Below are 14,370 nucleotides of genomic sequence, written 5' to 3'. Positions count from 1 at the left end.
CTTAGAAAGAGCAAAATCATGTTTGCGACACAATTTACAAATTACTCTATTTAAACCTTTAATTTGTGATATTAATGACTGCAAAACACTTAGAATGACATTTGTTAAAGGCACATTTCATTTAATGCATAGTGTACCATTCTAAAATATCCTAATTTCCTTACAAAGTGCTTGAGCAGCCACATACAGATAAAGTATAGCAAAATATATTTACAATCTAGGGTTTAAATCTTAATCTGCCTAAAAATATTTAAAAAACTACAGAGATAAAATTAGTGCTTTTTTCAGCTTAACTGGGTGAACATACCCTGCCCTCTAATTTTTTCTAAGTTTTTTTTTTTTTTAGTGATTTGCTTAGATTAAAAAAAGATTTCTGTACAAGATGTAGTTACAAAAAGGTATGTTTGAGGATACTTTTGTAAGTATTAAGCACCCTGTGAGATGCTTGTGTATATATATATTTGGGAACCAAAAGGGGCAAGCTGACTGTACCTCAAAAGTATTGGTTTCAGCTAGATACAGGAACATAATTTGTTTCTAGTCAATATAGAACCTGGAAACAAGGAATGCTGAGGAGTTGACTCACTCTTTCCAACGTGATTTGTAGCAGTGGGGAAGGTGCCTGCCCCATTCCTGTGGGGGACTGGCCTGATTTAGACCTAGTAATGATTATTTTTTTTTAATCCCTTAAGCCTCTCCCCTGCCTAACCCTGCAGGTGTGTCCAGCATCTTGATTTTAAACCACCACCTTAGCCTTGCATACTCCAGTGGTTTGTGTTTCTTCTTTGAATTAATAAAATTACCAGTTTTTAAGTCATTTGAGTGCGATGCTCACTGCCTTAGCCCATGAACGCAAACTCCTGGCCAGGATGAACCTGTGAGGTTACAGTGCTGAATAGTGCTAGAGGTAAGGACCAGGTGGGAAATTTATTTCCAAGAGTCAATGTTTGCCCACAGAAAAACAGATGCCAGAAATAGGTCTTGGTTTACAAATACACACAGTGTCTGGTCTAAATTACTTTTCAACTTTTGAGGTACAGCTTTTAGTGTTAAGGGGTTTATAAAATATACACTGTTTTTATCAAAAATATTTATACATTCTATTACAACATATTGCTTTTTACCCTCAGTAACTGCCAATCCAGGGGCTGGAGCTCAGTGGCCTACATGGATACATTTTTTTGTTCCCTTGGCCACTCCGCAACATCGGTGAAGTGGTACAATTAAATTACTTGCCTGGAGGTAAGAATACATTACAACTTCCAAATATACATGTTCACAGCATGTATACATTGAAAATTCTTACTTTTCCTAAGTGATATGATACTGTACATCAGACAGAGGAGGATGGAGGGGGTTAGATACAGACTGGGAACTTCTCTGCCCCCTCAGGGTGCGGGAAAGGCTCGAGGTGAGTACGGAAGGGGCTGGGCCTGGGCCTGGGCCTTGCGGCTGCTCCGCTCTGGGGTTACACTGAGCAGCGTCCTCCTTACATTCCTCATCCCAACCAGGGCCTTAAGCCATGCTCAAGGAGCTTGAAGGCAAAACTGTTTGGCAAGTGACTTTGGTAAACTCTCCGGATTTTTCTGGGTTTTTCTTTGTACTGGAAGCACTTACACAGTTGTTATCTCAAAGGCAAGGTGTTTAACATTTTTCCTAATAAATACCATAGAAAATTTACAAAACAAGGCATATCTGTTCTCAATACCATTATTTTAAGAACACAAGATGAAGGTGTACGTAAAAATGTGTAGTTTTAAAGACTGCACAATATTTAGCTGAAATCATTTGCCTTCTCCGACTAGAACAAGGTTCTGTGTGAGTGTCACCGGTATCCCAACTTACTTCAACGTGGCTGAGTGGAGATTACCTAGCTCAAAGTCTGCTTTTCCCACTTAAGGCAGATACTTTAAAAAGCGGTATTATCTGCTGTGGAAGAGTGAGGGAAACTGTACAGATCCACGTGCGCCCATGTGCGGGAAGTTCAACACAGCCTGGGTTCACCAACTCAGCTTAGGAACGCCACAGACCTGCTTTCCAGTGCTCAGATAAAAAACAATATACAAAGAGGCCACTCTTCAAAAGAGTGTTAAAACAGTACTTAAAAGGATCTTCATGTGATTTAAAAAAACCCAGAAGCTGCAGGTGGCACAGAAAGCAATTGAAGGGTCAGTATTCTTCAGAGAGAGGCATTCTTGTGAGCCAGTCAGCTGGGGCTTCACAGTGTGTGGAAGTTAACACCAATCAGCAATGTAATCAAAATCTCTGAACATTTCCTGCTCTTCTTCTGAAAGTATCCTTGGTTCCCGAGGTGGAGTGAGGATAGGTGCTTCAGAGGTAAATTCATCATCAAAATTACTGACATCTTCTCTTCCTCTAATGGTAGGTACAAAAGGAGGCTTGACTTTCTTGGCCAGTAAAGCATGCCAATCTATTTGCTGTAAAATAAATGAACTGATGTTTAGTTTCCTATCTCTACTCCTTTGTGTCCTTAGAAATAATATTAGTTTGTACTCACCCTGAAGAAGTGATGCTTTTTCACATCCTCAGCATCTTTCTCTCCAGCCCCAAGACGCCGCTCTGGATTTCTTCGTAGCAGCTGACAAAACATGCAGAGTTTCAGTGGCGAAATTCAGGGGAGGGAAAGGATGGAGGAAGGATGAGTGTTACTGTGTAAGAGCCAACACCAAGATGAGGTGGACAGTGAAAGTCATGCTGCCTGACCTGTGGGCAGTCCTTTCCCCTTGAAGGAATGGACAGACAAAGCTTTTAGCAGTGCTCTCTCAGCCTGCCAGTACAGTTTCAGCAGCAGCTAAGCCAGGACCAGTGCCAGAGCAGACTCATCTGTCTCCTTGCAGAGCTGTGCTGCCATGTCTTGGTACCTGGTGACCAGGGGCACTTTGCACAGAGTGCAAAGTTCCTCTCTGCTGGTGAGGGTGCAGATTTACGTAAGCCAGTGGTTCTTGCTCAGCTCAGAGAAGAGATTAGTTACCCTGCTGTCTCAGTGCTCAGCTCCTTCACAGCACTTGATTTACCAGGAGAGGGTTCAGGCTGCTTCATACATTCAGCCAAAGTAAAGGTTTTCCTAGTTACCCCCAGAAGTTTGATGCTCCCCCTTGTGAACTGTTCTGCTGCGAGCAGCCCCCTGTTCCAGGCAGGGCCCAGCAGCAGCATGGGTTGATATTCATGATGCAGTCATCAAAAAATAATGTCTAGTATATTGTGAATGAAATTCTGTGATGGAAAGAGCATGTACAGAACTCCGACGAGTCCACTTCAGTACTAAGTTTCTAGTACATGTGTTGTGGGTGCAGTGTAGCAGCACCCTGTTGCTTGTGGATATTGGCATGAATTTTCACAGTAAAAATGCCTTCCCCAGGTACTGCCTTAAAACTGTGTTCTGCTTTCTTCCTCTAGGCAAATACTCTCTCCCTGGGACTAAGCAATTGTTTCAAGTTACCCAATATTTATGCTATTACTTAGTTATGCCACAGTACTTACTGTGCTACAGCACATAGCTGAATTGGGTGCTAAACTGATACTCAGCATCAGGCATTTATGTGGAGAGGCTGATTCCAAAGGCTTTGGAACCACCTCCAATACTACCTTTCTATCAACTGTGGTAAGGTGCTAACTTAGTTTCAACTGCCTTCCTTTGATAAGCAGACACATCTCACTAAGGAACAGCACTAACAACAACCATAACCAAAACCAGCTGTTCCTTGCCAAGAATAGGGCTGCAGATGCCATGTGTACAGTGTTCCCTGCCCCAGCTGGAATGAAACAAAAAAGATTTAGAAGTCTTTGAATTAAAATATTCATGTGACAATGCTAATCTACCAAATAGGTCAATGCAGCAGTGTTCGGCTAGGAAAAGAGAGCTGAACTACTCCAGTTAGGTAAAACTAGGAAACCTAGTTCAGAGAGAAAATAGAGCTTTAAGTGTTTTACATTTTAAAAAGAAAAGCTTGCTCCTAATAATGTGGAATGGCATAGACAATTTTCATTTAAGGTGACAGGCAGCATGGCACAGCATAAATGAAGCGAGTCTGAAATTTAATTGTCAAAAAAAAAATGAAGTGGAGGTTCCTAAATTATTTTGTTCTTCACAAAAGTAATTGCTGAAAACAGGACAAGAGGAAGATACTGTAATAATTATTAAAATGTTCTTACCCGTCTCATTATTGAGATAGCTTCTGTAGACAGAAATCGTGGATATCTTACTTCATCATTTACAATGCTGTCAAACACCTCTTCTTCATCATCTCCAGGGAAGGGAGACTATAATGAAAGTGAAAAAAACCCCAGTACAAACAGGCTTAAAATCACAACGGAAAACAACATAAACTCAACTAAATATTTGGAATTAGACACCCCGAAATAAGTCTTCCTTCCCAGAAACAGATACATGGCTTTCCATAAGGAAGAGAGAAAAGGCAAGTTGGCATTATCCCATAATTCCTACTGAAGGACTGTGTCTTAAAAACGTGCTTTTAGATGCAGAAACACCTAAAACTGGGATCTTCTTTGAACTCAGGGTGTACATGGAAATTATCTATCAGCTCTTCATTGGGGTAGCTGCCATTCACAAATAGCGTGGGCAAGACTAATTTGTTTTTGTAAAATCTTTAGCATGTTGCAGCTCAAGGGTTTTCAAACTGTTTTGAAGTGGCCTGACAGGTGTAGGTGACACTCTACAAGCTTTTCGTCCTTTTTTACCTGAAGGGAAGTGAAAGTAAGTTGAATGACCATCTTTTTTTGAAAAAGAACAAAATGATGAGTTTTTAGCATGTGTGCTGTTACTGTGCCACCTGGGAGATACTGTTACAAAATGGACCAGAAAGTAGAGCAGTATATGCAATGGCAAATAAACTTCTCAACAGTGATTTATTTATACCAGCTCATTTACATGGAACTGAGGCTTTCTATTTTAGAAATCTTTCATTGCTATCCAGTTTTATGTGTTAAAGTTCACTTCCATTCAAACTACAGGAATTAAGAAGTTTATTTTTTCCCCAAAAGCATTTGAAAGCAGAAGACTGACATTGCTGTGCATGTCTAGATTTGGTAACAGATGTGTCCTGGAAACCTAGCTTCCCCAAACTGTATGTACAGATGTACTGTGCTCTTACACAGACACACTGCCTTACTGGAATTTGATTTAAGACATAATGATGTAATTAAAAACAGAGTAAAGCAAAAATCTCTTACAACTTGTTGGCTTTTACAATTGCTGATAATTCAAGCTCTAGACATGACTTGCCAACTTCTCCAGTGTTACAGCAGCCAATATCAGGTGAGTAGCTGCTCAGTATTTCACCCTTCTTTTTCCTGATGACACAGATTAAGATGCTCACTGTAAAGCTGGGTATGCCTATGCATGCTGTACAATGAATACTGATACTGTGGCAGGCAGGGCATATGAAATGTTAACAGGCTGGTATCTTGAGGTTTGTAACCTTTAAACATTGCTTTTTATGACTCCACTGTACCTTACTAGAACTTACCTCACCCACCAGCATCTCATAGATAAGAACCCCAAGACCCCACCAGTCTACAGCTCTTGTATAGGAGGTTTCTGTCAGCACCTCTGGAGCCAGAAATTCCGGTGTGCCACAGAATGTGCTTGTTCTGTCTCCAAATCCCATTCCTGAAAGTTACAGATAATGAAAAGCAAGCAGTATTTTCTGCCATTCCACCACCTTTTCCTCCAAGCAGAACCTCTCTCCAGAGCAACTTCAGCTGATACTGTAGATCCAAGGCCTGTGACCTGAAGGCTCAGGCCAGTGAGGTAAAACATTCCCATCTTCTTCCTCCCCATGCCTTTGTTTCACATATGCTTCCATTCAAATTCTATCCCTCGCTACATGCAATGAGCCAGATTAAGGTTCCAGTCACACCTGTGTTACTCAGTTATCTTTGTTTGGAAAGATACAATCTTAGGCTCCATTTCTACCAGTTAGCATAAGAAAATGCAGTACACACTAGTCTAGCTGAACGTGCCCCTCTGGATGCTTCTGTAGTGCAAATTACATATAGTAGAGTAAAACATGGAGTGTAGTGAAAGAACATGGAGCAAAAGAAGCCTGTGGATTTGCCAGAGGGGCACAGTTTGGGACATCAGCACCACCAGGCCTGATGTGACATGACAAGGGCAGCTGCTGCAGAAAACTTGAGAAAACCATTAATTATAGCAGTCAGTAAAGGAATAAACTTTCCTTCTCATTTTGTTTTGTCATTTACAGAACTTATTTGTAGCTACAGTCACAGGACTTGCCCTGGCACTCATGTCTGAAGACCTACTGAATTTACCCAATTCCCTCTTAGGCTGCCTCAAAGGAAAAGATACGGAAGACAGGCTAGAGAAACTGGAAAAGGATCTTTGCCCACACAGTGGGTTTTGAGAAAAACACTGTAATAACTACCTCTATTTGGTATTTGCCAGTAGTGAGATGCTTGAAAGTAACTTTCTAGGCTTCCCTTTTGGGACAATCTCTCAATTTTAGCTGTAATATACTTTGCACATCATTTTCGTAAGAATCACATTTCCATATACTCAGAGTTGCAACTGTTTCTGAGCTAAAAAATAGATAATCTATTTGTAAAAAAGCAAGAACTCAGGATGGATTATAATGGCACTTGATTTTGTTGTGCAGTGTCAGGATGTTTAGAATGAGGAAACCACCTGATGCTTTTCCTACTCATAAAATGTGCAGTGTGCCTTGTTAACAAGCAGAGACGTGATGAACTAAGAGTCAGAATAGGTGATGCTCACACTGACAATAAATAAATAAAAAGAACAGGGCAATGCTCATGTGCTCCTGATATTTCCCTACTAAGGAACTTCTTCCTATCTCCACATCTGTTCAATCAGAGGTGTATTTTTTTTCCTTCAAATGACACATGGTTAATAGACCCTATGCACATCTGGTAGTCCAAAACTCTCAAGGAACAGTCAAGGGTAGGACAGACTATGACATTCCCCTAGAAAGAAAATTTAAGGGCCATTACCTTCTTTGCAAAGACCAAAGTCAGCAATTTTCACAAAGCCTTCTGTGTCCAGCAATAAGTTATCCAACTTCAAATCTCTAAATGAACATTTGAGAACAAAATTGCATCACTTGATGTGTTTCTTTAGTACTATTCAGAACAGCTGAATTTCATCTGCTGGAAATGACTACTTACCTGTACACTATTTTGTGCTCATGTAAATACTGAAGTCCAAGAACCACACATGCAGCATAAAATCTGTTGAAAAAGTTAAAGTTAAAATTTCAATGGAATTATGTCTTGCTTTTCAGAATGTGAAGTCCATTATTATTGATTTTTTTAATGAGCCACCCTTTGAAGATTACCAGTTGTTTTTTTGGGTACAGATTAGTTTTATACAAGGCCAAAATTTAAAAGCCAGATGGCAAAACCACTTAAACTTGCAGCTTTCAAACTATGCCATGTTTGCTTGGGCTAGAGGATAAATTTTCTGTAGTGTTCACTGCTATGGCAATGAAGCTTTTCTAAATCGGCTTATTCTTTCCTTTTTTAGCCTTGTCTACTATTTTAACTCTTCATTCAGCTTTTTAATGTAATCCTAAAAAAAAAGTATTATAAAAATTATTATAAAAATTAAATACTTGTATATAGATTTTCACTGTAGAATCCGGTGTAGATCCAGGCACATCAAACCTGCATGTCATCTTCCAACAACAAAATCAGTTAGAATCTCCAACTCTTTTAAAAACTTCAGCAGCATTTACTGAAGTAGCATAATGTGGTGGCATGTGTTGATAAAGCCCTTAGCTCTTATCCACTGAGCAAAGCACCCTCCCGCTAATGCCCCAGGAAGGGAGGGATACTCACACTGCTCTGGGCTCAGAGAAGACATCAGTGTGAATGTGCATCATCAGGTCCCCACCAGCAGCATATTCCATTACAAAGCACACGTGATCTTTGGTTTGGAAACAAGCAAAAAGGTTCACCAAGAAGGGATGTCTTACACTATTCACAGTTTCAAATATTCGCTTTTCACACATCAAGCTGCAAACAAAATCAGGAATAATATAAAGCTCAGTGCTGAACAACAGTTTTTCAATTCTCAGAAATTACTGGTACTTTATACTTTATGGTTTTTGTTCTATTCCTCAGGATAAGATTAGAACATTTTTTTGTTGTTGTTCCAGAGTGAGATTTTAATATCAGGATTTCATTAATTTATATTTAGCTTTCCCAAATGAAAAGAGGAAACCTAGCAGTTTATGAAAATTGTGCCACCAATTCTCCTTCCAAATACTTGGATTGCATTAACTATGCATTGCTATCATGTGACATTCATTTCAATCAATTTTTATTTTAATTATTTATAAGACGTAAAGTGGAAATCCAGTGACAGTATTACAGACATCTATCTACAGTAATTCCTGGTTATTTCTCCTTAAACCAATTGTTGGAGTTGTAGGTTATTGTTAATACAGCTATCCTTCTTCCTGCAAATGAATACAGTCACTCTTTAGCAACTGTAAAAACACCTTCTTGCACTAAAACCACAATTTTGTAATGGCTCTTTCACGTTCAAGCAAATAAAAAAAACCCAAAAAAACAGAACCTGAGTTTTGGGTCAAAAAGATTGAAAAACACACAACAGTGGAGTATACAAAGAGAAATGTGATGGACAGAGCATGACAGTATGTTACAGGCTCAGAAATAGCAACACGGGTTCTGCCAGTAAAGCAAACAGTCACTGTTATTCCCTAATGTGTTGAAAGTAATTAGAAGTAATTAGAATAAATACTTGCAAGAGAACCTGAAAATCAAAAACAGGATGAGTTTTAAGTCAGAGCTGTAGCTCAGGCATAACAAGGGCGCTAAAACAAACCAAAAAGGGGTTACTCTGCTCCCTCCTTGCCCCAGAACAATAATACTCATCTACAGCAGCCAGCTACACAGGGAGATGACAGCTGACTTTGCTCTTCCACTCAATTCAGCAGCTCCCAGATAGAGCACACAACTGGTTTATGGAATCCACATGTTTATATTGTACAAACTGACCTGTCCACTTCATCACGAGCCACAATATCTCCTTTCTTTAAGGCTTTAATAGCAAACATCTCATTTGTGTTTTTGTATTCTGCCAACAGCACCTAAAACAGAGGAGAGAAATTTAAGAGCTGTATCTACTTTTTGATAAAGCCTTGACACTTGAAACAGCCTTTTGACATTTACCTTTCCAAAATGTCCTCTGCCCAGTACAGCGCAGCATCTGAAATCCTTCAGACTGAACTGAAATCTTTGTTGTGATCTACGTAAATAAAAATTAGTCACAAAGTTTCTAGTTCATTAGCTTTAAGAAATATTATTCAGATCAAACCAGGAAAACCACTGCTTTTTTACCTTCTATCTTCGGGCTCTCTGGTGTTGGTGTATTTCATGTCTGAATGGGGAACATCAGACTCACAGATTATTTCAGGCTGGAGTTTTGGAACAATACTATTTCTGCCATTTTCAAAATCGAAAGTTGTTACTTCATCCTGTGAAGAACAAGACACCTGAAAATTTAGAACTGATTGTGAAGGCAAATGAATGCAGAAATTTTACTATAAGCACATGAAATTCTTAATACACCCATTGCCCAGGCTAAAATAATAATAAATTTCCAGATGAACTAATTACATGGAGTGTTAAACACACCAACCACAGAAGCAGTCTGCCATCAAGAGCAATCAAGAGCATTCTACTGACACAATTCTGTGTGTGGAAGTTAAGGGAGCATATACTGATTTATAAAGGCAGAAATGCATCATAAAGATGCCAATATTACAACCATGTTAAACTGTATAACCCAAGATTCTTAAAAATTACTTGCCTGAGAAGGCACATCAGGAGCCTTTATCTCAGAGGAAGATTCACATATTTCCACAAGGGAAGATGCACGGGGTGGAGCAGGTGGAGGCTCAGGCTCAAGTTCAAAGTCCAACTTGGCTACAGGAGAGTCACTGACAAGAAAATGCATAACTCCTCAGTGTATAGCAAAGACTATTTTAATACTTGTAGATTTCTCCTAAACCAAACCTTGTGTGTCTGGATCGAACTACAGAATAGTTTTCTACAACTAAAACACGGCAAGGTGTGCGGCCTTGCAGGATAACCAGACTGCACACATTCTGTACATGAGGGCAGAAGCCTCTCAGTGCTCCCTCTGGCACTCAGGGGTACTGCAAAGCTGCAGAGGTGACCTACCCGGCTGGCAGGGTCAGTTCAGCGAGCTGGGGATCCACCACTTGCCCCGTGGCAGGCACTGGTGCTTGGGGGCTGAAGGTGCCAGAGTGATTCACTGTAGGAATAGCTCTTCTTACCAGCCTTCCCCAAGTGGCAATATTAATATTCATCTGAGGAGCTCGGAGAAATGTTTTGCCTATAGATATTGTGAAAAAAGAAAACAGAATGCAAGTAATTTCCTTACTCATTACCAAAACCAATAATTAAAAAATCCCATATTAATTAATTTACAGTATGTGAAAAACAAACTAAATTTGTAATTTTCCTTAGCAATTTCTAATTATTCACAATTAAATGCTAATGCATAATAAGGAATTCTAATACAAAAGATTTCTAAATGCAATGCCAAGTCCTTCATTATCAACAGCATTATTTGCAGGCAAACATTAGACCTCTGTATAAAAAATTTCACAGATCTATACAATTTTTAAGCTTTACATGTTTATATTAAAGAATCACCTTGCTGCTTTGAGAAAATTTTCTTCTGCCTCTGGAGTTTTGGTCTTCTTTCAATAACTGGATTAAAAAACGTAACCTGCAGTTCAAATAACATGTGTTATAGTTCAAGTTTCAGAACAAAATGCATTCTTAAAAGTTCAAGGAAAACTTGTCAAACTATTCTGCCATGTAATACTTTCAAGTATGTTCAAGTGATTTAAAGAAACATTCTTACCTCTGCAAACAGAGTGCCCTGGGGTTCGAGATAGAGACACATGCCATGCCGTTGGTTATCCAGGAAATCTTCCAGCCTCAGAAACTTTACTGCACACAATGATCTCCAGTCACGCCAATAAACTGAGATTTCTAATTCACGTGACTACGACAGGAAACACAGACACAGGAAATCACTTACTAGTAATTGTTCTGCAAGAGTTACCACAGTACAATTGTAAAATCAAGGAACTCAAGAATCAAGAGGCAGAGCTGTTATTTTAAAAGGCTGTCAGGGCTAACCAGTCGGACTGAAGCTCTGATGATCACAGCATTTCACTTCAGTTCAGATGGGATCTCCAGTGTACAAATAAAAGCACAGGTGTAAAATTTTCTCTGACAGTAGAAGCAGAGAGCCACAGTCACCAGACATTTTGAGTCAGTCTGGCAACACAGCTTGTTCAAGATGTTTTAGCCCAAACTCTAACAACAAAGCTTAATTTGTGCTTAGAAACCTCAATTTTGGTAATTTCTGCATTTTTTACAAGTATCAATTTCATTTCATGCCTGCAAACCTTTTAATACATTCATACACGATGATGCAAAACGTTATAGACTATCTCTAGAAATCCATATACCTTTTGTAAAACAGTCGTAAAGACCAACAGTCGTAAAGGGCCAAAAACTTTAAACTACCAGGAACTATTGCTCTATCTTGCTGATGTGATTTGTGTATTCTTAGAGTGTCTTATATGTGTGTTACAAAAACCTGTCTCAGAAGTGAAGAATCCTGCAATACATGTGAATCCTACACTGTAACAGCACCATGGTATGTTACTACTTCAATTCCATCACGGTACATCATTTTACTGTCTGCCATAGCTATTATATGTTTTAAAAGAAGTCAAGAAGCACCAGATTAAAGAATAATGCGGCTTGGACTGTGCATTTCAAGCACATAAGGATTCACAGAATATTCTGAGTTGGAAGGGACCCACATGGATCATCCAGTCCAGCTCTTCAGTGAATGACCCATATGGGGATTGAACCACACCTTGGTGTTATTGGCACCATGCTCTGACCTTCTGAGCCAGTCTCAGGATGTGTGGCCAGGAATAGCAGGAGCAAAGTCCTTTTCTGGCACCAAAACGTGAGTTCTTAAATAGAGCCCACAACACGTATGAGGCTGGCAGGAACAGCTACTACACTGAGTAGCTCAAGTCTTAATCTGAAAATAATTGAGGCTTCAGGGCTCCATAGTTGCTTGGTTTTTTTCTGCACTACTCCTAACTGTAACCTGAATTTCTCTACCTGCAAGGCTAAAATTGTTTCCTTCCTAAATGGAGGGAATCTGGACTGGGGCTTGGCGGGGAAAAAGCAACAAACAGGAAAGTGGCTGTTATTTTTTCTCATGTGAGAAGCATGTATTGGAGTAAGCATGTACTGGAGATAACATTTAAGCTCCTAAAATATAGTTTAATTTTCAGAAAAAAATAAACCTTAAAATACCAGGGTTATCAGGTATCTAAAAAAATACTTGATTAAATCTGTATAACATAAATTCTACTTCAAAAGTATCAACTCACTACTTGTGCCCTCTAAGTAACATATAAAGTTATAAGAAAGAACTATTAATGAATTTATTATTCCTGAAGAACTGACCAGCTTTACCTGAGAACACTTCAATAAAAACAGTAAAAATTCTATGACATGGTTTTCCCAAAACATCCAAAGTGATCTGATATCACACTTTACTGATAAATAATTAAAAGCTGGTGATCCAAATAAAACGGTAAGCACCATCTTTCCCGTCTCCCATCTCTGAAAACCCACTAAGGGTTAGATCTTGGCTAAAATATTACATCAGTTTGTAAGTCAGAAAAGGTCTGACTTACAGACCAGTCTAGAATGCTGACCCAGCACAACAGCTTAAGTCCAGGGAGCTCTTTCTAGTAAAGACAGGAATATTGCACTTACAGAATTCAAACAAAATGACAGCAACAGGGGAAAAAACAACATGAAATTAATACAAGAATCAACTACAGCTGTCAATGAAATCAGGCCACATTTTTACCCTGTCTAGTTCCAGTGTAAATTTCTGATCCCATGACTGATTGGAAATCGGTTTCCAGCTTGTTTGACCAACCACGGTGTTATCCAGCTTCAGTACAGCACAGACTTCATCTGTAAGTAAAGTACACAAACTCTGCTTAAATCTTTAAGAGGATTTTCCACAAACAAAAAAAATCTCCAGTAAGTTTCCCTTAGAAATGTAATCACATATTTAATTGGTTCTTATGGGCATAATAGTGTGGTTGTGCTTTTGCTTTTGTTAACAGCTTAACAAATAAAGCAATATTTAAAGTTTAAAGCTTTGAATCAATTTAATATTTTAAATTACAGAACATATCATGCCCATGAAAATTTGAATAAAAGATAATGCATAAAAATAAGAGAAGTAAGGGTATACTGAACTGGACAAGTCATCAGTTTTCAGAAGGTTTCTACCACTCCCACTTTTACTTTTACTGGGTCTGCTTATGAAAGATGATCTGGCTTCATTTGGGCTCCAACCAGGTAATGTAATCGACGTCGCTTTTGATCGACCAGGGACATTCTCCAGTATATCTTGGCAGCCCATGAGCCTCACTTCCAGGGTACCTAGAAAAAGATGGACAATGATTTATGAAAGTTTTCTGCTCTTATGTAAAGAAAGTGAATGACTAATGACTGATTGATGGCAATAGCTCACATTCTGACTCCCACAGGGTATAACAGAAAGATCAGATGAAATCAAAAGACAAATCCAGGACACACATATATATTGAAAATAAAAGCATTAAAAGTCAACTATGTGGGACTCAACCTTCTAGAAAAGAGCAACAGTTCACCAAGATAACACAAAATAAGTTTTTGTTGTGTTTCAGAAGACTTTTTGTTTTCTTCACTTGAGAACCTAACTGAGTTGGGTTCGAATTGTAAACAATGTCATTTTTTAAGACTGACAAATTTCAGGTTCCTTATTAAAGCAATGAATCTTGCAGATGGAGCAATAACAATTTTTAATGAGTTTTATATAACTAGTTAATACTGGATAAAATTAACAAACTATTGAGACTACAGATTTGTGTAAGAAATCACACACTAGAAATCACATCTGCCTGGTGCATGCTAAAGTCAAATTTTTGTCAATACGTAATTTTAAATCATTCAATTGTTCCAACTTGACTGAATTTGGATTTATAAAAGCTGAGACAAGAAGCTACTCTTCAACAAGCTATTCTCCCAAATCTGCATCTTTAACCAAATGAGGTATAAAGGCTGCTGTTCAAATTGAAGAGTTTCCTCCAGCAGCACAAAAACATCTGAACACCACAGATGGTTACAAGAATGGCAGGCTGGCTTCATCCTGTACAAGAGAACATCTGTGAAACTGTGACACCACTGACT

The 14,370-nt window shown here is 38.8% G+C and overlaps 1 protein-coding gene across 2 annotated transcripts in view; it reads right to left on the bottom strand.

Annotated features, from left to right (window-relative positions):
• Positions 1-41: 41 nt before the first annotated feature.
• The window catches only part of PKN2 (protein kinase N2), a 54,488-nt gene continuing 40,159 nt past the window's right edge, over positions 42-14,370 (bottom strand). For both annotated transcript variants that reach the window (XM_038144741.1, XM_038144742.1), the window contains 16 exons: positions 13,396-13,581; positions 12,995-13,104; positions 10,943-11,086; positions 10,729-10,804; positions 10,231-10,405; positions 9,857-9,986; positions 9,385-9,521; positions 9,217-9,292; positions 9,043-9,134; positions 7,858-8,034; positions 7,186-7,248; positions 7,012-7,088; positions 5,508-5,650; positions 4,174-4,281; positions 2,519-2,599; positions 42-2,438 (listed from right to left, as the gene is read on the bottom strand). In XM_038144741.1, the coding sequence (XP_038000669.1) occupies positions 2,235-2,438; positions 2,519-2,599; positions 4,174-4,281; positions 5,508-5,650; positions 7,012-7,088; positions 7,186-7,248; positions 7,858-8,034; positions 9,043-9,134; positions 9,217-9,292; positions 9,385-9,521; positions 9,857-9,986; positions 10,231-10,405; positions 10,729-10,804; positions 10,943-11,086; positions 12,995-13,104; positions 13,396-13,581 (1,979 nt within the window). In that variant the 3' untranslated portion in view covers positions 42-2,234. The remainder of the gene's footprint in view (positions 2,439-2,518; positions 2,600-4,173; positions 4,282-5,507; positions 5,651-7,011; positions 7,089-7,185; positions 7,249-7,857; positions 8,035-9,042; positions 9,135-9,216; positions 9,293-9,384; positions 9,522-9,856; positions 9,987-10,230; positions 10,406-10,728; positions 10,805-10,942; positions 11,087-12,994; positions 13,105-13,395; positions 13,582-14,370) is intronic.

The sequence above is a fragment of the Motacilla alba genome, chromosome 8, assembly GCF_015832195.1.
Source record: "Motacilla alba alba isolate MOTALB_02 chromosome 8, Motacilla_alba_V1.0_pri, whole genome shotgun sequence".
Lineage (NCBI taxonomy): Eukaryota > Metazoa > Chordata > Aves > Passeriformes > Motacillidae > Motacilla > Motacilla alba.
This window is presented reverse-complemented; position numbering and strand designations above follow the sequence as displayed.